The 27,932-nt window shown below is 55.6% G+C and overlaps 2 protein-coding genes and 1 long non-coding RNA gene across 3 annotated transcripts in view; all 3 read left to right on the plus strand.

Annotated features, from left to right (window-relative positions):
• Window positions 1-26,831, plus strand: part of LOC102065920 (sarcoplasmic/endoplasmic reticulum calcium ATPase 1-like) — a 44,701-nt gene extending 17,870 nt beyond the window's left edge. Inside the window, exons 9-18 of the mRNA XM_074558029.1 lie at window positions 884-1,102; window positions 4,283-4,618; window positions 8,941-9,161; window positions 13,970-14,172; window positions 16,413-16,498; window positions 18,102-18,235; window positions 19,879-19,996; window positions 21,828-21,945; window positions 23,796-23,828; window positions 26,288-26,831. Of these exons, the coding sequence (XP_074414130.1) occupies window positions 884-1,102; window positions 4,283-4,618; window positions 8,941-9,161; window positions 13,970-14,172; window positions 16,413-16,498; window positions 18,102-18,235; window positions 19,879-19,996; window positions 21,828-21,945; window positions 23,796-23,800 (1,440 nt within the window). The 3' untranslated portion in view covers window positions 23,801-23,828; window positions 26,288-26,831. The remainder of the gene's footprint in view (window positions 1-883; window positions 1,103-4,282; window positions 4,619-8,940; window positions 9,162-13,969; window positions 14,173-16,412; window positions 16,499-18,101; window positions 18,236-19,878; window positions 19,997-21,827; window positions 21,946-23,795; window positions 23,829-26,287) is intronic.
• Window positions 5,933-7,527, plus strand: LOC141731721 (uncharacterized). Its single transcript, XR_012583692.1, has 3 exons — window positions 5,933-6,508; window positions 6,570-7,001; window positions 7,452-7,527. It is a non-coding gene; the product is annotated as an uncharacterized LOC141731721 (long non-coding RNA).
• An 856-nt stretch (window positions 26,832-27,687) lies between the features above and the next one.
• The window catches only part of LOC141731618 (uncharacterized), a 52,170-nt gene continuing 51,925 nt past the window's right edge, over window positions 27,688-27,932 (plus strand). The window contains 1 exon segment of the mRNA XM_074558030.1: window positions 27,688-27,876. Within this exon segment, the coding sequence (XP_074414131.1) occupies window positions 27,864-27,876 (13 nt within the window). The 5' untranslated portion in view covers window positions 27,688-27,863.

The following is a 27,932-nucleotide window of genomic DNA, read 5'->3' on the forward strand; positions in this document are numbered from 1 at the left end:
CCTGGTTCCCACCACCCCAAACCTTCTCAAAGCCTCTCCAAACCTTGGTCCCACCACCCCAAACCTTCTCCAAACCTTGGTCCCACCACATAAAACCTTCTCAAACCTTCTCCAAACCTTCTCAAACCTTCTCCAACCTGGTTCCCACCACCCCAAACCTTCTCCCAACCTTCTCCAACCTTCTCCAACTTCAATGTCCACCCAGGGAGCCCCCGAGGGCGTCATCGAGCGCTGTAACTCCATCCCACCACCCCATGACCGTGTCCCACCACCCCAAACCTTCTCAAACCCTCACCAAACCTTCTCCAAACCTTCTCAAACCCTCTTCAACCTGGTTCCCACCACCCCAAACCTTCTCAAAACCTTCTCCAACCTTCTCCAAACCCTCTCCAACCTGGTTCCCACCACCCCAAACCTTCTCCAACCTGGTTCCCACCACTCGATGTCCCACCAGGGAGCCCCCGAGGGCGTCATCGACCGCTGTAACTCCATCCCACCACCCCAAACCTTCTCCAAACCTTCTCAAACCTTCTCCAACCTTCTCCACGCAGGGAGCCCCCGAGGGCGTCATTGACCACTGCAACTCCATCCCACCACCCCAAACCTTCTCAAACCCTCTCCAAACCTTCTCCAAACTTCTCCAAACTTCTCCAAACCTTCTACAACCTTCTCAAACCTCATTCCCACCACATGAAACCTTCTCCAATCTTCTCCAAACGTCCTCAAACCATCTCCAAACCTTGGTCCCACCACCCCAAACCATCTCAAACCCTCTCTAAACCTTCTCCAACCTTCTCCCAACCTTCTCCAACCTGGTTCCCACCACCCCAAACCTTCTCCAAACCTTCTCCAACCTCATTCCCACCACTCGATGTCCCACCAGGGGGCCCCCGAGGGCGTCATCGACCGCTGTAACTACGTGCGCGTGGGCACCACGCGGGTTCCTCTGACGCCGGCGGTGAAGGAGAAGATCCAGGCGGTGATCAAGGAGTGGGGCACGGGCAGGGACACCCTGCGCTGCCTGGCCCTGGCCACCCGCGACACCCCGCCCAAGAAGGAGGAGATGGCCCTCGAGGACTCCTCCAAGTTCGCCGAGTACGAGGTCGGTGCCGCCCAGAGGTCCTCTGGGCGGTGGGACCGGGGCTGGAGATGGTTTGGGGTGGTGGGGCTGGGTCTGGAGCTCGTTATGGGTGGTGGGACCTCATAATGGGTGGTGGGACCAAGTTATGGGTGGTGGGACCAAGTTATGGGTGGTGGGACCAGGGCTGGAGATGGTTTGGGGTGGTGGGACTGGGTCTGGAGCAGGGTTTGGGTGGTGGGACCTCGTTATGGGTGGTGGAACTTCATTTTTGGGTGGTGGGACCTCGGTTTGGGTGGTGGGACCTCATAATGGGTGGTGGGACCAGGTTATGGGTGGTGTGACCGGGGTTGGAGAAGGTTTGGGGTGGTGGGGCTGGGTCTGGAGCAGGGTTTGGGTGGTGGGACCTCGTTATGGGTGGTGGGACCTCATAACAGGTGGTGGAACCTCATAATGGGTGGTGGGACCTTGGTTTGGTTGGTGGGACATCGTTATGGGTGGTGGGAGCTCATAATGGGTGGTGGAACTTCATTCTTGGGTGGTGGGATCTTGTTATGGGTGGTGGGACATCGTTATGGGATGATAGGAGCTTGTTATGGGTGGTGGGACCTTGGTTTGGGTGGTGGGACCAGGGTTGGAGATGGTTTGGAGATAGGTTGGGGTGGTGGGACACAGTTTGGAGAAGGTTTGGGGTGGTGGGACCCAGATTTGAGGTGGTGGGACCAAGGTTGGAGAAGGTTTGGGGTGGTGGGGCTGGGTCTGGAGCGGGGTTTGGGTGGTGGGACCTCGGTTTGGGTGGTGGGACATCGTTATGGGATGATAGGAGCTTGTTATGGGTGGTGGGACCTTGGTTTGGGTGGTGGGACCTCATAATGGGTGGTGGAACATCGTTATGGGTGGTGGGACCAGGTTATGGGTGGTGGGACATCGTTATGGGTGGTGGGACCAGGTTATGGGTGGTGGGACATCGTTATGGGATGATAGGAGCTCGTTATGGGTGGTGGGACCAGGTTATGGGTGGTGGGACATCGTTATGGGATGATAGGAGCTTGTTATGGGTGGTGAGACCAGGTTATGGGTGGTGGGACATCGTTATGGGTGGTGGGACCGGGGCTGGAGAAGGTTTGGGGTGGTGGGACCTCGTTATGGGATGATAGGAACTCGTTATGGGTGGTGGGACCTTGGTTTGGGTGGTGGGACCTTGGTTTGGGTGGTGGGACCTGGTTATGGGTGGTGGGACCTCGTTATGGGTGGTGGGACCAGGACTGGAGAAGGTTTGGGGTGGTGGGACCTTGTTATGGGATGATAGGAGCTCGTTATGGGTGGTGGGACCAGGGTTGGAGATGGTTTGGGGTGGTGGGACATCGTTATGGGATGATAGGAGATCATTATGGGTGGTGGGACCTCATAATGGGTGGTGGAACTTCATGTTTGGGTGGTGGGACATCGTTATGGGTGGTGGGACATCGTTATGGGATGATAGGAGCTCGTTATGGGTGGTGGGACCTCATTATGGGTGGTGGGACCAAGTTATGGGTGGTGGGACATCGTTATGGGATGATAGGAGCTCGTTATGGGTGGTGGGACCTCATTATGGGTGGTGGGACCAAGTTATGGGTGGTGGGACATCGTTATGGGATGATAGGAGCTCATTATGGGTGGTGGGACCCGGTTATGGGTGGTGGGACCAGGGCTGGAGATGGTTTGAAGAAGGTTTGGGGTGGTGGGACACAGTTTGGAGAAGGTTGGAGATGGGTTGGAGAAGGTTTGGGGTGGTGGGACTGGGTCTGGAGCGGGGTTTGGGTGGTGGGACATCGTTATGGGTGGTGGGACCTCGGTTTGGGTGGTAGGACCTCATTATGGATGGTGGAACTTCATTTTTGGGTGGTGGGACCTCATAATGGGTGGTGGAACATTGTTATGGGTGGTGGGACCTTGGTTTGGATGGTGGGACATCGGTTTGGGTGGTAGAACCTCGTTTTGGGAGGTTCTTGGTTCTGTAGGAACCTCTGGAATCTTCAGGATGGTCCAGAGTTGGGGTTTGGGTGATGGGACCTCATTATGGGATGATAGGAGCTCGTTATGGGTGGTGGGACATCGTTATGGGTGGTGGGACCTTGGTTTGGGTGGTGGGACATCGGTTTGGGTGGTAGAACCTTGTTTTGGGAGGTTCTTGGTTCTGTAGGAACCTCTGGAGTCTTCAGGATGGTCCAGAGTTGGGGTTTGGGTGGTGGGACCTGGTTATGGGTGATGGGACATCGTTATGGGTGGTGGGACCTTGGTTTGGGGGGTTTGAGACCTTGGAGAGGGGGTCCTGCTTTAAAAACTTCATTTTGGTGGTCCCACCACCTCCAAACCTCCATTTTTGGAGATCCCTGGTCCACCGTGATCATCACAATTCCATTTTTGGAGGTTCCTGCTTCTCCAAACCTCCATTTCTGGTGGTTCCTTCTCCATGATCTCCAAACCCCATTTTTGGTGGTTCCACCACCTCCAAACCCCCATTTCTGGTGGTCCCACCACCTCCAAACCCCATTTTTGATGGTTCCTTCTTCTCCACCACCTCCAAACCTCCATTTTTGGTGGTCCCACCATCTCCAAACCCCATTTCTGGTGGTCCCACCACCTCCAAACCTCCATTTTTGAAGGTTCCTTCTCCTCCAAACCCCATTTTTTTGGGTTCCTTCTCCTCCAAACCCCCATTTCTGGTCCTTCCTTCTCCACCCACCACTGCCACCACCATCTCCTGACCTCCCACCACCATCTCCTGACATTCCACCACCTCCACCACCTCCAAACCCCATTTTTGGAGATCCCTGGTCCACCATGATCATCAAACCTCCATTTTTGGTGGTCCCACCATCTCCAAACCCCCATTCCTGGTCCTTCCTTCTTCACCACCACCATCTCCTGACCTCCCACCACCTCCACCACCTCCAAACCTCCATTTTTGGAGGTTCCTTCTTCTCCATGATCTCCAAACCTCCATTTTTGAAGTTTCCTTCTCCTCCAAACCCCATTTTTGGTGGTCCCACCACCTTCAAACCCCATTTTTGAAGTTTCCTTCTCCTCCAAACCCCATTTTTGGAGGTCCCACCACCTCCAAACCTCCATTTTTGGAGATCCCCGTTCCACCACCTTCTCCAAACCCCCATTTCCAACGCTCCCACCACCATCTCCTGATGTCCCACCCCACCCCACCAGACGGACCTGACCTTCGTGGGCTGCGTGGGCATGCTGGACCCTCCCCGCAAGGAGGTCATGGGCTCCATCCGGCTGTGCCGCGACGCCGGCATCCGCGTCATCATGATCACGGGGGACAACAAGGGCACGGCCATCGCCATCTGCCGCCGCATCGGCATCTTCTCCGAGGACGAGGAGGTCCAGGGACGCGCCTACACCGGCCGCGAGTTCGACGACCTGCCCCTGTCCGAGCAGCGCGAGGCCTGCCGGCGCGCCTGCTGCTTCGCCCGCGTCGAGCCCACCCACAAGTCCAAGATCGTGGAGTTCCTGCAGTCCTTCGACGAGATCACCGCCATGGTGAGGAGCGGGGACGTGGTTATGGAGGTCCACCATGGGTTTGAGATGGTTTGAGGAAGGTTTGTGGAGCTTTGAGTGGGTTTTGAGGTGGTTATGGAGGTCTACCATAGGTTTGAGATCAAAAGTTCTTGATGGACGTGGTTATGGAGGTCTACCAGGGGTTTGAGATGGTTTCATAGGGGTTTGAACTGGTTTGAGGGGGTTTTGAGGTGGTTATGGAGGTCCACCATGGATCTGAGATGGTTTTATAGGGGTTTGAATGGGTTTGAGTGAGTTTGGAGGTGGTTATGGAGGTCCACCATGGGCTGGTGGGGGTTTGGAGGGGCCTGCCGGCGCGCCTGCTGCTTCGCCCGCGTCGAGCCCACCCACAAGTCCAAGATCGTGGAGTTCCTGCAGTCCTTCGACGAGATCACCGCCATGGTGAGGAGCGGGGACGTGGTTATGGAGGTCCACCATAGACCTGAGGAGGTTTCATGGGGGTTTGAGTGGGTTTGAGGGGGTTTTGAGATGGTTATGGAGGTCCACCATGGGTTTCAGAAGGTTTGAGGAAGGTTTGTGGAGTTTTGAGTGGGGTTTGAGGTAGTTATGGAGGTCTACCATGGTTTTGAGATGGTTTGAGTGGGTTTTGAGGTGGTTATGGAGGTCCACCATGGGTTTATGGAGGTTTGAATGGGTTTTGAGGTGGTTATGGAGGTCTACCATGGATTAATAGAGATTTATGGATGAAAGTTCTTGATGGACGTGGTTATGGAGGTCCACCATGGGTTTGAGATGGTTTGAGGGGTGTTTGTGGAAGTTTGAGTGGGTTTTGAGGTGGTTATGGAGGTCTACCATAGGTTTTAGAAGGTCTGAGGAAGGTTTGTGGAGTTTTGAGTGGGTTGGGAGATGGTTATGGAGGTCCACCATGGTTTTGAGATGGTTTGAGTGGGTTTTGAGGTGGTTATGGAGGTCCACCATGGGTTTATGGAGGTTTGAATGGGTTTTGAGGTGATTATGGAGGTCTACCATAGGTTTGAGATCAAAAGTTCTTGATGGACGTGGTTATGGAGGTCCACCATGGATCTGAGGGGGTTTCATGGGGGTTTGAATGGGTTTGAGTGGGTTTGGAGGTGGTTATGGAGGTCCACCATGGATCTGAGATGGTTTTATAGGGGTTTGAATGGGTTTGAGTGAGGTTTGAGGTGGTTCTGGAGGTCCACCATGGGTTTCAGAAGGTTTGAAGGAGGTTTGTGGAGTTCTGAGTGGGGTTTGAGGTAGTTATGGAGGTCTACCATGGTTTTCAGAAGGTTTGAGGGAGGTTTGTGGAGCTTTGAGTGAGGTTTGAGATGGTTATGGAGGTCCACCATGGATCTGAGATGGTTTTATAGGGGTTTGAATGGGTTTGAGTGGGTTTGGAGGTGGTTATGGAGGTCCACCATGGGCTTGTGGGGGTTTGGAGGGGCCTGCCGGCGCGCCTGCTGCTTCGCCCGCGTCGAGCCCACCCACAAGTCCAAGATCGTGGAGTTCCTGCAGTCCTTCGACGAGATCACCGCCATGGTGAGGAGGAAAAAGGGGTGGTGGACGTGGTTATGGAGGTCTACCAGGGGTTTGAGATGGTTTGAGGGGTATTTGTGGAAGTTTGAGTGGGTTTTGAGGTAGTTATGGAGGTCTACCATAGGTTTGAGAAGGTTTGAGGAAGGTTTGTGGAGTTTTGAGTGGGTTTGGACGTGGTTATGGAGGTCCACCATGGTTGGGAAGGGTTTGGAGGTGGTTATGGAGGTCTACGATGGATTAATAGAGATTTATGGATGAAAGTTCTTGATGGACGTGGTTATGGAGGTCTATCAGGGGTTTGAGATGGTTTGAGGGGTATTTGTGGAAGTTTGAGTGGGTTTTGAGGTGGTTATGGAGGTCCACCATGGATCTGAGTAGGTTTGGGGTGAATGGGTACTTGATGGACGTGGTTATGGAGGTCCACCATGGATCTGAGGAGGTTTCATATGGATTTGAGTGGGTTTGAGGGGGTTTTGAGGTAGTTATGGAGGTCTACCATTGGTTTGAGAAGGTTTGATGAAGGTTTGTGGAGTTTAGAGTGGGTTTTGAGATGGTTATGGAGGTCCACCATGGGTTTATGGAGGTTTGAATGGGTTTTGAGATGGTTATGGAGGTCCACCATGGGTTTCAGAAGGTTTGAGGAAGGTTTGTGGAGCTTTGAGTGGGTTTGGAGGTGGTTATGGAGGTCCACCATGGGCTGGTGGGGGTTTGGAGGGGCCTGCCGGCGCGCCTGCTGCTTCGCCCGCGTCGAGCCCACCCACAAGTCCAAGATCGTGGAGTTCCTGCAGTCCTTCGACGAGATCACCGCCATGGTGAGGAGAAAAAAGGGGTGGTGGACGTGGTTATGGAGGTCTACCAGGGGTTTGAGATGGTTTGAGGGGGGTTTGTGGAAGTTTGAGTGGGTTTTGAGGTGGTTATGGAGGTCTACCATAGGTTTGAGAAGGTTTGAGGAAGGTTTGTGGAGCTTTGAGTGGGTTGGGAGGTGGTTATGGAGGTCCACCATGGATCTGAGGGGGTTTCATGGGGGTTTGAATGGGTTTGAGTGGGTTTTGAGATGGTTATGGAGGTCCACCATGGATCTGAGGAGGTTTCATGGGGGTTTGAGTGGGTTTGAGGGGGTTTTGAGGTGGTTATGGAGGTCTACCATGGGTTTCAGAAGGTTTGAGGGGGGTTTGAATAGGTTTGAGTGGGTTTCCAGGTGGTTATGGAGGTCCACCATGGTTTGCAGGGGTTTGGATGCAGTTACGGAGGTCTACCATAGGTTTGAGACCAGAAGTTCTTGATGGACGTGGTTATGGAGGTCCACCATGGGTTTGAATAGGTTTCATGGGGGTTTGAATGGGTTTGAGTGGGTTTTGAGGTGGTTATGGAGGTCCACCATGGGCTTATGAGTGTTTGGTGGTCAGCTGTGGTTGATTGAAGCAGGTTCCAGCACCAACTTCTGACGTAGTTATGGAGTCCCACCATGAACTTTTGACATAGTTATGGAGTCCCACCACCTTTTGACGTAGTTTTGAGTTTCTAACATCAACTTCTGACGTAGTTATGGAGTCCCACCACCTTTTGATGTAGTTCCGAGGTTCCACCTCCAACTTCTGACGTAGTTATGGAGTCCCACCACCTTTTGACGTAGTTTTGAGGTTCCAGCACCAACTTCTGACGTAGTTATGGGGTCCCACCACCAACTTCTGACATAGTTATGGCATCCCACCACCAATTCCATCCAGTTTGAGGGTTCCAACACCAACCTCTGACGTAGTTATGGAGTCCCACCATGAACTTTTGATGTAGTTATGGAGTCCCACCACCTTTTGACGCAGTTCCGAGGTTCCACCTCCAACTCCTGACGTAGTTATGGAGTCCCACCACCTTTTGACGTAGTTTTGAGGTTCTAACACCAACCTTTGACGTAGTTATGGAGTCCCACCTCCAACTTTTGAGGTAGTTATGGAGTCCCACCACCAATTCCACCTACTTTTGAGGTTCCAGCACCAACTTTTGATGTAGTTATGGAGTCCCACCACGTTTTGACGTAGTTCTGAGGTTCCACCTCCAACTCCTGACGTAGCTATGGAGTCCCACCACCTTTTGACGTAGTTATGGAGTTCCACCATGAACTCCTGACGTAGTTATGGAGTCCCACCACCTTTTGACGTAGTTCCGAGGTTCCACCTCCAACTTTTGACATAGTTATGTAGTCCCATCATGAACTTTTGATGTAGTTATGGCATCCCACCACCAATTCCATCCAGTTTTAGGGTTCCAACACCAACTTCTGACGTAGTTATGGAGTCCCACCATGTTTTGACGTAGTTCCGAGGTTCCACCTCCAACTCCTGACGTAGTTATGGAGTCCCACCACCTTTTGACGTAGTTCTGAGGTTCCACCTCCAACTTTTGACGTAGTTATGGAGTCCCACCACCTTTTGACGTAGTTTTGAGGTTCCACCACCAACTCCTGACGTAGTTATGGAGTCCCACCACCAATTCCACCTACTTTTGAGGTTCCAACACCAACTTCTGACATATTTATGGAGTCCCACCACCAATTCCACCTACTTTTGAGGTTCCAACACCAACTTCTGACATATTTATGGAGTCCCACCACCAATTCCACCTACTTTTGAGGTTCCAACACCAACTTCTGACATATTTATGGAGTCCCACCACCTTTTGACGCAGTTCCGAGGTTCCACCTCCAACTCCCAACATAGTTATGGAGTCCCACCACCCGCCCAACCCCACCCCACGTCTCACCCGCCCCCTCCCGCCCCCTTTTCCCCCCATAGACCGGCGATGGCGTGAACGACGCGCCGGCGCTGAAGAAGGCCGAGATCGGCATCGCCATGGGCTCGGGCACGGCCGTGGCCAAGACGGCCTCGGAGATGGTCCTGGCCGACGACAACTTCTCCACCATCGTGGCGGCCGTGGAGGAGGGCAGGGCCATCTACAACAACATGAAGCAGTTCATCCGCTACCTCATCTCCTCCAACGTGGGCGAGGTCGTCTGGTGAGCGCCCGGTTCCGACCAGTTTGGACCAGTTTGGACCCAGTTTGGACCCAGTTTGGACCAGTTTGGAGCAGTTTGGACCCAGTTCGGACCAGTTTGGACCCGGTTTGGAGCAGTTTGGAGAGGTCCCGGCCAGTTTGGAGCAGAGCTTGGAGATGTTGGAGGCTCTGAGGGGTTGGAGCCCGGTTTGGCCCAGTTTGGCCCAGTTTGGCCTTTGCTGTCCCAGTTCGTCCCAGTTCATCCCAGTTCATCCCAGTTTGTCCCAGTTTGTCCCAGTTCCATCCCAGTTAATCCCAGTTAATCCCAGTTTGTCCTGGTCCATCCCAGTTCCATCCTAGTTCCTTCTGCTCCATCCTGGTCCATCCTGGTCCATCCAAGTCCCTCCCAGTCCATCCCAGTTTGTGCTGGTCCGTCCTGGTCCATCCCAGTTTCTCCAGTTCCATCCCAGTCCATCCCAGTTCCTTCTGCTCCATCCTGGTCCATCCTGGTCCATCCAAGTCCCTCCCAGTCCATCCCAGTTTGTGCTGGTCCGTCCTGGTCCATCCCAGTTTCTCCAGTTCCATCCCAGTCCATCCCAGTTCCTTCTGCTCCATCCTGGTCCATCCTGGTCCATCCCAGTCCATCCCAGTTTCTCCTGGTCCGTCCTGGTCCATCCCAGTTTGTCCCAGTCCCTCCCAGTCCATCCCAGTCCACCCCAGTTTGTTCCAATCTCCTCCCAGTATATCCCAGTACAAACCAGTCCCTCCCATTAACCCCTCCCAGTCCATCCCAGTCCCTCCCAGTACAAACCAGTACAAACCAGTCCCATTAACCCCTCCCAGCTCCATTAACCCCTCCCAGTCCCCATTAACCCTCCCAGTCCATCCCAGTCCCTCCCAGTTTGTCCCTGTCCCCTCCCAGTATATCCCAGTCCATCCCAGTCCCATTAACCCCTCCCAATCCCCTCCCAGTCCCTCCCAGTCCATCCCAGTCCCATTAACCCCTCCCAGTCCATCCCAGTACAAACCAGTCCCATTAACGCCCCCCAGTATCTTCCTGACGGCGGCGCTGGGCCTGCCCGAGGCGCTGATCCCGGTGCAGCTGCTGCCGGTACAAACCAGTACAGACCAGTACAGTCCCATTAACCCCTCCCAGTCCATCCCAGTCCCTCCCAGTTTGTCCCTGTCCCCTCCCAGTATATCCCAGTACAAACCAGTCCCCCATTAACCCCTCCCAAACCCCTCCCAATCCCATCCCAGTCCATCCCAGTTCCCATTAACCCCTCCCAGTACAAACCAGTCCCGTTAGCCCCTCCCATCCCCATTAACCCCTCCCTCCCCTCCCAGTATATCCCAGTCCATCCCAGTACAAACCAGTCTCCCATTAACCCCTCCCAATCCCATCCCAGTCCATCCCAGTCCATCCCAGTCCCTCCCAGTTTGTCCCTGTCCCCTCCCAGTCCCTCCCAGTACAAACCAGTACAAACCAATCCCATCCCAGTCCCTCCCAGTCCATCCCAGTGCCCCATTAACCCCTCCCAGTATATCCCAGTACAAACCAGTCCATCCCAGTCCCTCCCAGTATATCCCAGTACAAACCAGTCCATCCCAGTCCCTCCCAGTCCATCCCAGTGCCCCATTAACCCCTCCCAATCCCATCCCAGTCCATCCCAGTCCATCCCAGTCCATCCCAGTTTGTCCCAGTCCCTCCCAGTTTGTCCCAGTCCCTCCCAGTCCATCCCAGTACAAACCAGTCCCATTAACCCCTCCCAGTATCTTCCTGACGGCGGCGCTGGGCCTGCCCGAGGCGCTGATCCCGGTGCAGCTGCTGCCAGTACAAACCAGTACAGACCAGTACAAACCAATCCCATCCCAGTCCCTCCCAGTCCCCTCCCAGTCCATCCCAGTCCATCCCAGTGCCCCATTAACCCCTCCCAGTCCATCCCAGTACAAACCAGTCCCATTAACGCCCCCCAGTATCTTCCTGACGGCGGCGCTGGGCCTGCCCGAGGCGCTGATCCCGGTGCAGCTGCTGCCAGTACAAACCAGTACAGACCAGTACAAACCAATCCCATCCCAGTCCCTCCCAGTCCCCTCCCAGTCCATCCCAGTCCATCCCAGTGCCCCATTAACCCCTCCCAGTCCATCCCAGTACAAACCAGTCCCATTAACGCCCCCCAGTATCTTCCTGACGGCGGCGCTGGGCCTGCCCGAGGCGCTGATCCCGGTGCAGCTGCTGCCAGTACAAACCAGTACAGACCAGTACAAACCAATCCCATCCCAGTCCCTCCCAGTCCCCTCCCAGTCCATCCCAGTCCATCCCAGTGCCCCATTAACCCCTCCCAGTCCATCCCAGTACAAACCAGTCCCATTAACGCCCCCCAGTATCTTCCTGACGGCGGCGCTGGGCCTGCCCGAGGCGCTGATCCCGGTGCAGCTGCTGCCAGTACAAACCAGTACAGACCAGTACAAACCAATCCCATCCCAGTCCCTCCCAGTCCCCTCCCAGTCCATCCCAGTCCATCCCAGTGCCCCATTAACCCCTCCCAGTCCATCCCAGTACAAACCAGTCCCATTAACGCCCCCCAGTATCTTCCTGACGGCGGCGCTGGGCCTGCCCGAGGCGCTGATCCCGGTGCAGCTGCTGCCGGTACAGACCAGTACAGACCAGTACAAACCAGTACAAACCAGTACAAACCAGTCCCATTAACCCCTCCCAGTCCCATTAACCCCTCCCAGTCCCATTAACCCCTCCCAGTTTGTCCCAGTACAAACCAGTCCATCCCAGTCCCTGTTAACCCCTCCCAGTCCCATTAACCCCTCCCAGTCCATCCCAGTCCATCCCAGTCCCCCGTTAACCCCTCCCAATCCCATCCCAGTTGATCCCAGTCCCTCCCAGTTTGTTCCCATCCCCTCCCAGTCCCTCCCAGTCCACCCCAGTTCCCATTAACCCCTCCCATTAACCCTCCCAGTATCTTCCTGACGGCGGCGCTGGGCCTGCCCGAGGCGCTGATCCCGGTGCAGCTGCTGCCGGTACAGACCAGTACAAACCAGTCCCCTCCCAGTCCCTCCCAGTCCCTCCCAGTCCCATCCCAGTGCCCCATTAACCCCTCCCAGTCCATCCCAGTACAAACCAGTCCCATTAACCCCTCCCAATCCCATCCCAGTCCCTCCCAGTATATCCCAGTACAAACCAGTCCCATTAACCCCTCCCAGTCCATCCCAGTCCCCTTTTAACCCCTCCCAGTACAAACCAGTCCCATTGACCCTCCCAGTCCCATTAACCCCTCCCATCCCCTCTCAGTCCATCCCAGACCCTCCCAGTATATCCCAGTATAACTCGGTCCATTCCAATCCCATTTTAACCCCTCCCAATCCCATCCCAGTCCCATCCCAGTGCCCCATTAACCCCTCCCAGTACAAACCAGTCCATCCCAGTCCATCCCAGTACAAACCAGTCCCTCCCATTGACCCTCCCAGTCCCGTTAACCCATCCCAGTCCCTCCCAGTACAAACCAGTCCCATTAACCCTCCCAGTATCTTCCTGACGGCGGCGCTGGGCCTGCCCGAGGCGCTGATCCCGGTGCAGCTGCTCCCAGTACAAACCAGTCCATCCCAGTCCATCCCAGTCCCTCCCAGTCCATCCCAGTCCATCCCAATCCCATCCCAGTCCATCCCAGTCCCTCCCAGTACAAACCAGTCCCATTGACCCTCCCCCCCAGTATCTTCCTGACGGCGGCGCTGGGCCTGCCCGAGGCGCTGATCCCGGTGCAGCTGCTCCCAGTCCATCCCAGTCCCTCCCAGTATAAACCAGTACAAACCAGTCCCATTAACCCCTCCCAGTCCATCCTAACCTGCTCCCAGTCCCTCCCAGTCCCTCCCAGTACAAACCAGTCCCATTAACCCTCCCAGTATCTTCCTGACGGCGGCGCTGGGCCTGCCCGAGGCGCTGATCCCGGTGCAGCTGCTGCCAGTACAAACCAGTACAAACCAGTACAAACCAGTACAAACCAATCCCATCCCAGTCCCTCCCCAGTCCATCCCAGTCCCCCATTAACCCCTCCCAATCCCATCCCAGTTGATCCCAGTCCATCCCAGTACAAACCAGTCCCCCATTAACTCCTCCCAATCCCATCCCAGTTGATCCCAGTCCCTCCCAGTTTGTTCCCATCCCCTCCCAGTATATCCCAGTCCCTCCCAGTTCCTCCCAGTACAAACCAGTCCCTGTTAACCCCTCCCAGTCCATCCTAACCTGCTCCCAGTCCCTCCCAGTCCCTCCCAGTACAAACCAGTCCCATTAACCCCTCCCAGTCCCATTAACCCCTCCCATCCCTCCCAGTCCCTCCCAGTTTGTTCCAATCCCCTCCCAGTCCCTCCCAGTCCATCTCAGTCCCATTAACCCCTCCCAGTACAAACCAATCCCTCCCAGTATATCCCAGTACAAACCAGTCCCATTAACCCTCCCAGTCTCTCCCAGTATATCCCAGTCCATCCCAGTCCCATTAACCCCTCCCAGTACAAACCAATCCCTCCCAGTACAAACCAGTCCATCCCAGTTTGTTCCAATCCCCTCCCATCCCCTCCCAGTCCCTCCCAGTCCCCTTTTAACCCCTCCCAGTTTGTCCCAGTCCCATCCCAGTCCATCCCAGTTGATCCCAGTCCCTCCTAGTACAAACCAGTCCCTCCCATTAACCCCTCCCATCCCCATTAACCCCTCCGTCCCTCCCAGTATCTTCCTGACGGCGGCGCTGGGCCTGCCCGAGGCGCTGATCCCGGTGCAGCTGCTCCCAGTCCCTCCCAGTACAAACCAGTCCCATTAACGCCCCCCAGTATCTTCCTGACGGCGGCGCTGGGCCTGCCCGAGGCGCTGATCCCGGTGCAGCTGCTCTGGGTGAACCTGGTGACGGACGGGCTGCCGGCCACGGCGCTGGGCTTCAACCCGCCGGACCTGGACATCATGGACAAACCGCCCCGGAGCCCCAAGGAGCCGCTCATCTCCGGATGGCTCTTCTTCAGATACCTGGCCATCGGAGGTGGGTCATGGTGGGCATCTTGTGGTCAGCTTGTGGTCAGTTGGGTGTCCTGGGCTCAGGTGGGTCAGGTGGGCCCATGGACATCATGGACAAACCGCCCCGGAGCCCCAAGGAGCCGCTCATCTCCGGGTGGCTCTTCTTCAGATACCTGGCCATCGGAGGTGGGTCATGGTGGGCATCATGGTCATCTGGTGGGCATCATGGTCATCTTGGTCATCTAAGTCACCTTGGTCATCTAAGTCACCTTGGTCATTTGGGGTTGGTTGTGGTCAGTTGGATCACTTAGGTCTGGTGCTGGTCATCTGGGTCACCCGATGATCAGTTCATGGTCATCTTGGTCATCTGGGGTTGGTCATGGTCAGTTGGGTCACCTAGGTCAGGTAGGGGTCAGTTCATGGTCATATTGGTCACCTGGGCCATGTTGGTCATCTGGGCTTGGTCATGGTCATCTTGGTCATCTGGGGTTGGTCATGGTCACTTGGGTCATCTTGGTCAGGTAAGAGTCAGTTCATGGTCATCTTGGTCATCTGGGTCACCTTGGTCATCTGGGGTTGGCTCGTGGTCAGCTGGGTCATCTAGGCCAGTAATGGTCAGTTCGTGGTCAGTTGGGTCACCTGAGTCACCTTGGTCATTTGGGATTGGTTCATGGTCAGTTGGGTCACCTTGGTCAGGTAGGGGTCAGTTCATGGTCAGTTGGGTCATTTGGGTCAGTTCATGGTCAGTTGGGTTGTTTGGGTCAGTTGGGTCAGTTGGGTCAGGTGGGCCCATGGACATCATGGACAAACCGCCCCGCAGCCCCAAGGAGCCGCTCATCTCCGGGTGGCTCTTCTTCAGATACCTGGCCATCGGAGGTGGGTCATTGCGGTCATCTCGTGGTCATCTTGGGTATTTGGTGGTCAACTTGGTCGTCTTGGTCATCTAAGTCACCTTGGTCTTCTGGGGTTGGTCAGGGTCAGTTGGGTCACTTGGGTCTGGTGGTGGTCATCTGGGTCACCCAATGATCAGTTCATGGTCATCTTGGTCATCTGGGGTTGGTCAGGGTCAGTTGGGTCACCTAGGTCAGGTAGGGGTCACTTCATGGTCACCTTGGTCATCTGGGTCACCTTGGTCATCTGGGGTCGGCTCATGGTCATCCAAGTCATCTTGGTCATCTGGGGTTGGTCATGGTCAGTTGGGTCACCTTGGTCAGGTAGGGGTCAGTACATGGTCATATTGGTCAGTTGGATCATCTAGGTCACCTGGTGGTCAGTTCATGGTCACCTTGGTCATCTGGGTCACCTTGGTCAGGTAGTGGTCAGTTCATGGTCAGTTGGGTCACCTGAGTCACCTGGGTCATCTGGACTGGTCATGGTCATACTGGTCATCTGGGGTTGGTCATGGTCAGTTGGGTCACCTTGGTCAGGTAAGAGTCAGTTCATGGTCAGTTGGGTTGTTTGGGTCAGGTGGGCTCAGGTGGGTCAGTTGGGTCAGGTGGGCCCATGGACATCATGGACAAACCGCCCCGGAGCCCCAAGGAGCCGCTCATCTCCGGGTGGCTCTTCTTCAGATACCTGGCCATCGGAGGTGGGTCACACCTGGGGGGTCACACCTGGGGGGTCACACCTGGTGGGTCACACCTGGGGGGCACCTGGGGGCAGGTGGGGTCAGCGAGGGTTGGTGGAGGGGACTTCAGAAAATGACCTGGAGACACCAAAACACCACCTGGAAACTCCAGAAGAAGCACCTTGAGACCTCCATGGAGAAGGTTCCTTGAGGAACCTTGTGAGGAACACCTTGAGAACCTCATAGAACCACCTGGAAACCCCAAAAACCACCTGGAAACCCCAAAAGTCCACCTGGAGACCCCAAAAAATACACCTGAAGACCCCAAAAAACCACCTTGAGATCTACATGGAGAAGGTTCCTTGAGCAACCTCATGAGGAACACCTGGAGAACCTCATAGAACCACCTGGAAACTCAAAAAAATCACCTGGAAACCCCAACAACCCACCTGGAGACCCCAAAAAACCACCTTGAGATCTACATGGAGAAGGTTCCTTGAGCAACCTCATGAGGAACACCTTGAGAACTTCATGGAACCACCTGGAAACTCCAAAAAACCACCCAGAAACCCCAAAAATCCACCTGGAGACCCCAAAAAACCACGTGGAGACCCCCAAGTTGTCCCCTTGGAGACCCCCACCTTGTCCCCAGGTTGTCCCCAAGGTGTCCCCAACCCTCTCTTTGTTGTCCCCCCCAGGTTACGTCGGTGCTGCCACCGTGGGCGCGGCCGCCTGGTGGTTCCTCTTCGCCGAGGACGGGCCCAACGTCAGCTACCACCAGCTGGTGAGTGCCAGGTGTCCCCAAGATGTCCCCAAGGTGTCCCCAAGGTGTCCTCGAGATGTCCTTGAGATGTCCTTGAGATGTCCCTGAGGTGTCCACGATCTCTGGTGAACCCAAGATGTCCCCAAGATGTCCCTGAGATGTCTCCAAGATGTCCCCAGGCTCTGATGACCCTGGGATGTCCCCAAGGTGTCCCCAAAATGTCCTTGAGATGTTCTCAAGGTGTCCTCAAGATGTTCCCAAGATGTTCCCAAGATGTCCCTGAGGTGTCCCCAAGCTCTGGTGACCCTGGGATGTCCTCAGGATGTCCCCAAGGTGTCCCTGAGATGTCCCCACCCCATGACCTCCCCCAGCCCCAATTCAGGTCCATCATGGAGGTCCCACCACCACCATGAAGGTTCCTCGTGGTGTCCTCCAGCTCCCAAATGTCCCTTCCTGGACATCCCTGAGATGTCCCCAAGGTGTCCCCACCCTGTGACCCTCCTCAGGTCCATCATCGAGGTCCCACCACCACCACGAAGGTTCCTCGTGGTGTCCTCCAGCTCCCAAATGTCCCTTCCTGGACATCCCTGAGATGTCCCCAAGGTGTCTCCACCCTGTGACCCTCCCCAGGTCCATCATGGAGGTCCCACCACCACCATGAAGGTTCCTCGTGGTGTCCCCCAGCTCCCAAATGTCCCTTCCTGGATGTCCCTGAGATGTCCCCGAGGTGTCCCCGAGGTGTCCCCACCCTGTGACCATCCCCAGGTCCATCATGGAGGTCCCACCACCATGAGGAACCTTCGTGGTGGTGGTGGGACCTCCATGATGGTGTCCCCCAGCTCCCAAATGTCCCTTCCTGGATGGCCCTGAGATGTCCCCAAGATGTCCCCAAGGTCTCCTTGAGGTGTCCTCACCCTGTGACCCTCCCCAGGTCCATCATGGAGGTCCCACCACCACCATGAAGGTTCCTCGTGGTGTCCCCCAGCTCCCAAATGTCCCTTCCTGGATGGCCCTGAGATGTCCCCGAGATGTCCCCGAGGTGTCCCCAAGCTCTGGTGACCCTGGGGTGTCCCCGAGATGTCCCCAAGGTGTCCCCACCCCAAGGTGACCCTCCCCAGGTCCATCATGGAGGTCCCACCACCATGAGGAACCTTCGTAATGGTGGTGGGACCTCCATGATGATGTCCCCCAGCTCCCAAACGTCCCTTCCTGGATGACCCTGAGATGTCCCCAAGGTGTCCCCAAGATGTCCTCGAGGTGTCCCCACCCTGTGACCCTCCCCAGGTCCATCATGGAGGTCCCACCACCACCACGAAGGTTCCTCATGGTGGTGGGATCTCCACGATGATGTCCCCCAGCTGCCAAATGTCCCTTCCTGGATGACCCTGAGATGTCCCCAAGGTGTCCTCGAGGTGTCCCCACCCTGTGACCCTCCTCAGGTCCATCATGGAGGTCCCACCACCATGAGGAACCTTCGTGGTGGTGGTGGGACCTCCATGATGATGTCCCCCAGCTCCCAAATGTCCCTTCCTGGATGGCCCTGAGATGTCCCCAAGGTGTCCCCGAGGTGTCCCCAGGGTGGTGGCCCCAGGGTGACCCCGAGGTGTCCCCGTGTCCTCTCCAGACCCACTTCATGCAGTGCTCCGAGCACAACGTGGACTTCGAGGGCCTCGACTGCGACATCTTCGAGTCGCCGGTGCCGATGACGATGGCGCTGTCGGTGCTGGTCACCATCGAGATGTGCAACGCCCTCAACAGGTGAGGACACCGTGGTCATTGTGGTCATCTTGGTCATCTTGGTCATTGTCATAGTCATTGTCATGGTCATTGTCATGGTCATGGTCATGGTGGTCACCATCGAGATGTGCAACGCCCTCAACAGGTGAGGTCACCATGGTCATCGTGGTCATGGTCATCTTGGTCATCTCTGTCATTGTCATCATTGTTGTGGTCATTGTCATGGTCATGGTCATTGTCATGGTCATCATTGTCATGGTCATGGTCATGGTCATGGTCATTGTCATTGTCATTGTCATGGTCATGGTCATGGTGGTCACCATCGAGATGTGCAACGCCCTCAACAGGTGAGGACATCTTGGTCATGGTCATCATGGTCATCGTGGTCATCTTGGTCATCTCTGTCATTGTCATCATTGTCATGGTCATCATTGTCATGGTCACTGTCATGGTCATGGTCATGGTGGTCACCATCGAGATGTGCAATGCCCTCAACAGGTGAGGTCACCATGGTCATCGTGGTCATCATGGTCATCGTGGTCACCATGGTCATCTCTGTCATTGTCATGGTCATCATTGTCATGGTCACTGTCATTGTCATGGTCATGGTGGTCACCATCGAGATGTGCAACGCCCTCAACAGGTGAGGACATCTTGGTCATGGGTCATGGTCATGGTCATCATGGTCATCGTGGTCACCATGGTCATCTTGGTCATCGTCGTGGTCATTGTCATGGTCATCATTGTCATTGTCATTGTCATGGTCATGGTGGTCACCATCGAGATGTGCAACGCCCTCAACAGGTGAGGTCATCGTGGTCATGGTCATGGTGGTCACCATGGTCACCATGGTCACCATGGTCACCAAGGTCATCATGGTCACCTTGGTCATCTTGGTCATCTCTGTCATTGTCATCATTGTCATGGTCATTGTCATTGTCATGGTCATGGTCATGGTGGTCACCATCGAGATGGGCAACGCCCTCAACAGGTGAGGTCATCTTGGTCACCGTGGTCATCGTGGTCACCTCTGTCATGGTCATCGTTGTCATGGTTGTGTCGTTGTTATTGTCATGGTCATCATGGTCATGGTCATTGTGGTGATGTCCTCATGGTCACCTCGATGTCCCCATGACCTCCTGGTGTCCCCATGGTCACCTCGATGTCCCCAGCCTGTCCATCAACCCCAGCCCAGATTCCACCATGGGAGAACATCTGGCTGGTGGTTCCTGTCCATCCCAATGTCCCCAATGTCCCTGATGTCCCCAATGTCCCCAATGTCCCCATGACCTCCTGATGTCTCCATGGTCACCTCGATGTCCCCAGCCCTACCATGAACCCCAGCCCAGGTACCACCATGGGAGAACATCTGGCTGATGGTTCCTGTCCATCCCAATGTCCCCAATGTCCCCGATGTCCCCAATGTCTTCAATGTCCCCGTGACCTCCTGGTGTCCTCATGGTCACCTCGATGTCCTCATGGTCCCCTCGATGTCCCCAGCCTGTCCATGAACCCCAGCCCAGGTGCCACCATGGGAGAACATCTGGCTGATGGTTCCTGTCCACCCCAATGTCCCCAATGTCCCCAATGTCCCCAATGTCCCTGATGTCCCCAATGTCCCCATGGTCACCTCGATGTCCTCACGGTCCCCTGGATGTCCCCAGCCTGTCGGAGAACCAGTCGCTGGCGCGGATGCCACCATGGGTGAACATCTGGCTGATGGGCTCCATCTGCCTCTCCATGTCCCTGCACTTCGTCATCCTCTACATCGACCCCCTGCCCGTAAGGGACACCGGGGGTGGTGGCCTTGGGGACATTGGGGTGGTGGTCAATGGGGTGGTGGTCATGGGGTGGTGGTCATTGGGTTGGTGGTCATCAAGGTGGTGGTCATTGAGGTGATGGTCATTGGGTTGGTGGCCATCAAGGTGGTGGTCATTGAGGTGATGGTCATTGGGTTGGTGGCCATCAAGGTGGTGGCCTTGGGGACGTTGGGTGGTGGTCATGGGGTTGGTGGTCATCAAGGTGGTGGCCTTGGGGACATTGGGGTGATGGTCATTGGGTTGGTGGTCATTGGGGTGGTGGTCATTGGATGGTGGCCATCAAGGTGGTGGTCATGGGGTTGGTGGTCATTGGATGGTGGTCATTGAGGTGGTGGTCATTGGATGGTGGTCATTGGATTGGTGGTCATTGGGGTGGTGTTCATTGGGTTGGTGGTCATTGGGTTGGTGGCCATCAAGGTGGTGGCCTTGGGGACATTGGGGTGGTGGTCATTGGTGGTCATGGGGTTGGTGGTCATCAAGGTGGTGGCCTTGGGGACATTGGGGTGGTGGTCATCAAGGTGGTGGCCTTGGGGACATCGGGGTGGTGGTCATTGGGGTGGTGGTCATTGGGGTGGTGGTCATTGGATGGTGGTCATTGAGGTGATGGTCATTGGGTTGGTGGTCATCAAGGTGGTGGCCTTGGGGACGTTGGGTGGTGGTCATTGGGTTGGTGGTCACCAAGGTGGTGGCTTTGGGGAACATCAAGGTGATGGCCATTTGATGATGTTCATTGGGTGGTGGTCATCGAGCTGGTGGTCATTGGGTGGTGGCCTTGGGGACATTGAGTTGTTGGTCATTGAGGTGATGGTCATCAAGCTGGTGGTCATCAGGTTGGTGGCCATGAGGTGTCCACCAACATGGCCACCGTTGACCTTGAGTGACCACTGGGTTTGATGACCACGGGTGGGCTCTGGTGACCACTGTGGTCACTTTGGTGGCCCTGAGGTCACTTTGGTGACCACGGCCATCGTGTCCACCACGAGTGCTGACCTTGGCTTTGCTGACCACTGGGTTTGATGACCACGGGCGGGCTCTGCTGACCATGGGTGGGCTCTGGTGACCACTGTGGTCACTCTGGTGGCCCTGTGGTCACTTTGGTGGCCACGGCCATCCATTGTGTCCACCACGAGTGTTGACCTTGGCTTTGCTGACCACTGGCTTTGATGACCACGGGTGGGCTCTGCTGACCACCGTGGTCACTCTGGTGGCCCTGAGGTCACTTTGGTGACCGCCGTGGTCACTCTGGTGGCCACGGCCATCGTGTCCACCATGAGTGTTGACCTTGGCTTTGCTGACCACTGGCTTTGCTGACCACTGGGTTTGATGACCACGGGCGGGCTCTGCTGACCACGGGCGGGCTCTGGTGACCGCCGTGGTCACTCTGGTGGCCCTGAGGTCACTCTGCTGACCGCTGTGGTCACTCTGGTGGCCATGGCTATTGTGTCCACCACGAGTTTTGACCTTGGCTTTGCTGACCACTGGGTTTGATGACCATGGGCGGGCTCTGCTGACCACGGGCGGGTTCTGCTGACCACGGGCGGGCTCTGGTGACCACTGGCTTTGCTGACCACTGGGTTTGATGACCACGGGCGGGTTCTGCTGACCACTGGCTTTGCTGACCACTGGCTTTGCTGACCACTGGGTTTGATGACCATGGGCGGGTTCTGCTGACCACGGGCCGGCTCTGCTGACCGCCGTGGTCACTCTGGTGGCCCTGAGGTCACTTTGGTGACCGCTGTGGTCACTCTGGTGGCCCGAGAGAAGGTCCGAGCCGTGTCCCCTGGTGTCCCCAGATGATCTTCAAGCTGACGCCGCTGACGCTGACCCACTGGCTGATGGTCATCAAGATCTCCTTCCCGGTCATCCTGCTGGACGAGGCGCTCAAGTTCATCGCCAGGAACTACCTGGAAGGTGAGGAGATGGCCCTGTCCCACCACCGTGTCCCCTCCCGACCCGCTGGGGTGGCCAGGTGGCCTTGGTCATCTTCAACATGCCCTGGTCATCTCCATGGTCACCTTCATGGTGACCTTGGTCATCTCCAACATCCCCTGGTCACCTCCATGGTGACCTTCATGGTCATCTCCATGGTTCATGGTCATTTCCATGGTGGCCAGGTGGCCTTGGTCATCTTCAACATCCACTGGTCACCTCCATGGTGACCTTCATGGTGACCTTCATGGTTCGTGGTCACCTCCATGGTGTCCTGGTGGCCTTGGTCATCTTCAACATCCTCTGGTCACCTCCATGGTGACCTTCATGGTGACCTTCATGGTTTGTGGTCACCTCCATGGTGTCCTGATGGCCTTGGTCATCTCCAACATCTACTGGTCACCCTGATGGTGACCTTCATGGTCACCTTCATGGTGACCTTCATGGTTCGTGGTCACCTCCATGGTGTCCTGGTGACCTTGGTCATCTCCAACATCTACTGGTCACCTCCATGGTGACCTTCATGGTGACCTTCATGGTTCGTGGTCACCTCTATGGTCACCTCCATGGTGACCTTGGTCATCTTCAACATCCCCTGGTCACCTCCATGGTCACCTTCATGGTCATCTCTGTGGTCCATGGTCACCTCTATGGTCACCTCCATGGTGTCCTGGTGACCTTGGTCATCTCCACCATCCCCTGGTCATCTCCGTGGTCATCTCCGTGATTCATGGTCACTCCATGGTCACCTTCATGGTGTCCTGGTGACCTTGGTCATCTCCACCATCCCCTGGTCACCTCCATGGTCATATCCGTGGTTCATGGTCACTCTATGGTCACCTTCATGGTGGCCAGGTGGCCTTGGCCATCTCCATCATCTCCTGGTGACCTTCATGGTCACTCCTGTATGGTCACCTCCCTGTCCCCTTGACCATCTCCAGGTGACCATGACCATCTCTGTGTCCCCTTGACCATCTCCATGGTCACTCCATGGTCACTCCCTGGTCACTCCGTGTCCCCTCCCTGTTCCCTTCACCATCTCATGGTCACTCCATGGTCACTCCCTGGTCACTCCATTGTCCATGGTCACCTCCCTGTCCCCTCCTTGTCCCCTTGACCATGTCCTGGTCACTCCCTGGTCCCTCCATGGTCACTCCATGGTCCCTCCCTGGTCACTCCCTGGTCACTCCATGGTCACTCCATTGTCCATGGTCACCTCCCTGTCCCCTTGACCATCTCCTGGTCCCTCCCTGGTCACTCCATGGTCACTCCATGGTCACTCTGTGGTCACTCTGTGGTCACTCCGTGGTCACTCCATGGTCCCTCCATGGTCCCTCCATGGTCCCTCCATGGTCACTCCATGGTCCCTCCATGGTCACTCCGTGGTCGCTCCATGGTCACTCCATGGTCACTCTGTGGTCACTCTGTGGTCACTCTGTGGTCCCTCCATGGTCACTCCATGGTCACTCCCTGGTCACCTCCATGGTCACTCCGTGGTCCCTCCCTGGTCACTCCATGGTCCCTCCCTGGTCCCTCCATGGCCACTCCATGGTCACTCTGTGGTCACTCTGTGGTCACTCCATGGTCACTCCCTGGTCACTCCGTGTCCCCTCCCTGTTCCCTTCACCATCTCATGGTCACCTCCATGGTCACTCCGTGGTCACTCCATGGTCACCTCCATCCCCTCCCTGTCCCCCTGACCATCTCCAGGTGACCATGACTGTCCCCATGTCCCCTTGACCATCTCGTGGTCACCTCCATGGTCACTCTATGGTCACTCCGTGGTCACTCTGTGTCCCCTCCCCCGCTCATCTCCATCTTCTCGTCCCCAGCGTGACCCGGCCGGGGCCCGGCACCGCCCACAGGTACGGGGACATTGCCGTTGGCACCATTGTCACCTTGTCATTGTCATTGTCATTGTCATTGTCATTGTCACCATTGTCATTGTCACCATTGTCACCATTGTCACCACTGTCATTGTCACCATTATCATTGTCACCTCATTGTCACCATGGTCACCTGTGTGTCACCTCATTGTCATTGTCACCATTGTCACCTCATTGTCACCTCATTGTCATCATTGCAACCATTGACATTGTCATTGTCATTGCCACCTGTGTGTCACCTCAGTGTCATTGTCATTGACATTGTCATTGTCACCAGTGTCATCTCATTGTCATTGTCACCATTGTCATTGCCACCATCGTCACCTGTGTGTCACCTCAGCGTCACCACTGTCACCTCACTGTCACCTCAGTGTCACCATTGTCATTGTCACCATTGTCACCTGTGTGTCACCTCAATGCCACCACATTGTCATTATCATTGTCATTGTCACCATTGACATTGTCACCTTTGTCATTGTCACCACTGTCACTTCATTGTCACCTCATTGTCATTGTCACGTTTGTCATTGTCATTGTCACCATTGTCACCATTGTCACCTCATTGCCACCTGTGTGTCACCATTGTCATTGTCACCATTGTCATTGTCACCATTGTCACCTCATTGTCACCATGGTCACCTGTGTGTCACCATTGTCATTGTCACCTCAGTGTCACTGTCACCACTGTCATTGTCATTGTCACCATTGTCACCTCATTGTCACCTGTGTGTCACCTGTGTGTCACCATTGTCACCTCAGTCTCATTGTCACCATTGTCATTGTCACCTTGTCATTGTCACCATTGACATTGTCATTGTCACCATTGTCACCTCAGTGTCATTGTCACCATTGACATTGTAATTGTCACCATTGTCATAGTCACCAGTGTCACCTCAGTGTCATTGTCATTGTCATTGTCATTGTCACCATTGTCATTGTCACCTCATTGTCATCTCAGTGCCATTGTCATTGTCACCATTGTCACCTGTGTGTTACCATTGTCATTGTCATCATTGCCATTGTCATTGTCACCATTGTCACCTGTGTGTCACCTCATTGTCACCATATTGTCATTGTCATTGTCACCGTTGTCATAGTCACCAGTGTCACCTCATTGTCATTGTCACCATTGTCATTGTCACCATTGCCACCTGTGTGTCACCTCAGTGTCACCTCATTGTCATTGTCATTGTCATTGTCATTGTCATTGTCATTGTCACCTCATTGTCACCATTGTCATTGTCACCATTGACATTGTCATTGTCACCATTGCCACCTGTGTGTCACCTCAGTGTCATTGTCATTGTCATTGTCATTGTCACCATTGTCACCTCATTGTCACCTCATTGTCACCTCAGTGTCATTGTCACCATTGACGTTGTCATTGTCATTGTCACCTCATTGTCACCTCAGTGTCATAATTGCAACCATTGTCATTGTCACCATTGTCACCTCATTGTCACCATTATCATTGTCACCTCATTGTCACCTCAGTGTCATTGTCACCATTGTCACCATTGTCACCTCCATGCCACCATTGTCATTGTCACCTGTGTGTCACCTCGGTATCACCACTGTCACCATCGTCACCTCATTGTCATTGTCATTGTCATTGTCACCATTGTCACCTCATTGTCACCATTGTCACCTCACTGTCATTGTCATTGTCATTGTCATTGTCATTGTCGTTGTCGTTGTCGTTGTCATTGTCACCTCAGTGTCACCATTGTCATTGTCACCTGTGTGTCACCAATGTCACCTCATTGTCACCTGTGTTACCATTGTCATTGTCATTGTCACCATTGTTATTGTCACCATTGTGACCTCATTGTCACCTCATTGTCACCACTGTCACCATTATCACCATTGTCATTGTCACCATTGTCACCTGTGTGTCACCTCTGTGTCACCATTGTCACCTCCCTGTCCCCTCCCTACGACGGCATTGTCACATCCCGATGACGTCACCGTCACCTAATTGTGATGTCACTGCGCCCCAATGGCCATCGCCCTGTGACGTCATTGTCACATCCTATGACCTCATTGTCCCCTCCCTATGACGTCATTGTCACCGTATTGACAGCTCCCTATGACATCATTGCCCCCCCCTCCATGACGTCACTGTCCCCGCCCTGTCATGGCCCCCTCATTGTCCCCTCCTTATGACATCACTGCCCCCTCCATGTGATGTCATTGTCCCCTCCCCGTGACGTCACTGTCACCTCATTGTCACCACTGTATGATGTCATCGTCACCCCCTATGACGTCATCGTCCCCTCCCTGTGACGTCACCGTCCCCCCTCCTCCAACACCCGTGGGGGGAGGGGCGGGAGGGGGGCGTGGCCACCTCAACCCCTCCCTTCGTGACATCACCGCCATGATGTCACCCTATGACATCACCGCCTTTGATGACGTAATCTTTCTCTCCCCCCCCACAGTGGACGAGCCCGCCCGGAAGCACCGGAAGTGACGATTTTGGGGACCCCGCCCCCATGTCACGAGGGGGCATGGCCAACACCTGCCCCTCCCCCACCTCCGCCCCTCCCCCCACCCTCTCCCCTCCCCCAATCCCCCCCAATATTCAAAGAGGGGGCGTGGCCAAACTTGGCCCCTCCCCATCCCCCAAACACCCAAAATTCAAGAGGGGGCGTGGCCAAACCTGGCCCCTCCCACACGGCAAGCTCCACCCCCGGGGGTGGGTTTTGGGGTCGCCCCCTGCAGTGGGGCCCCCAAGCCCCTCCCCCAAATTCAGAAAAGGGGCGTGGCCTAAATTGGCCCCTCCCCCTCATTTCCCCTCTTCCACTCCCCCCACATTTTGGGATTTTTGGGGTGGCCCCGCCCCGAAATTTCGAGGAAGGGGGCGTGGCCAATGGCGGCTCCTCCCCCTCTCCCAAGCCCCGCCCCCTCCCCCAGCCCCGCCCCTCCCCCCCACCCCCGGCGTCGCTTATTTATTGCCAATAAAAGGAAATTTCCCCTCCCCCATCCCCGAAATTTGGGGGTTTTTTGGTCTTTTTTGGGGTGGGGGAGGAGCTAATTGGGGGAGGGGCTAATTAGGGTGGGGCGGTGCTAATTAGGAGGGGAGGGACTAATTAGGGTGGGAGGGGCTAATTAGGATGGGAGAGGGGCTAATTATGGAAGGGGGCTAATTATGGAGGGGGGCTAATTAGGGGGAAGGGAGGGGATAATTGGGGTGGAGGGGCTAATTGGAGTGGAGGAGGGGCTAATTAGAATGGGGGAGGGGCTAATTAGGGTGGGCCTAATTAGGGAGAGGGCTAATTGCGGTGGGGCAGGGGATAATTAGTGTGGTCAGGTGTTAATTATGAGCGGAGAGGGAGTAATTAGGGTTGGGAGGGGTTAATTGCGGTGGGGGGGCTAATTAGAGTGGGAGAGGGGCTAATTAAGGTGGGGTGGAGCTAATTAGGGAGGGGGAGGCGTTAATTAGGATGGGAAGGGTATAACGGGAGTGGGAGGGACTTATTGGGGCGGGGGAGGGGTTAATTAGGGTGGGGCGGAGCTAATTGGGGGGGCCTAATTGGGAGGAGGGAGGGGCTATAGGGTCCTATGGGGTTCTATGGGGTTCTAGAGGATTCTAGATGCTTCCATAGGGTTTCTGTCGGGTTCCAGATGGTTCTAGAAGGTCCTATGGGGTTCTGTAGGGTTCTAGAGGGCTCTACAGGGTTCCAGAGCGTTCCTTAGGGTTTCCAGAATGTTCCATGGGGGTCTATGGGGTCTCCATGCGGTTCCCAAAGCGCTCCCGCCGCTCTCCGCCAGGGGGCGCCCCGCGCTCCCCCAAGCCCCGCCCATTTCCCCGCCCACGCCGCTCTGAACCCCGCCCCCTTTTCCCGCCAGGACCGTACCATCCCGTGAAGCCGCGGAAGGGGGAGCTCCCCGATCCCCCCTCCCCTCTCGCGCGTTGGTGGGAGGCGCCGGCCGAGGCTATAAAAGGGCGGGCGGGCGCGCGCGGCGCGCAGTGCGGGCGCCACGTGGAGCGGACGCGGAACGGGCGGCGCCGCCATGGCCTCCAACGGTACCGGCGCCGTGGGGACCCCACAGCTCCCTCTTTACCCGGGCAGGGACCCCCGA

The sequence above is a fragment of the Zonotrichia albicollis genome, chromosome 24 (assembly GCF_047830755.1).
Source record: "Zonotrichia albicollis isolate bZonAlb1 chromosome 24, bZonAlb1.hap1, whole genome shotgun sequence".
Lineage (NCBI taxonomy): Eukaryota > Metazoa > Chordata > Aves > Passeriformes > Passerellidae > Zonotrichia > Zonotrichia albicollis.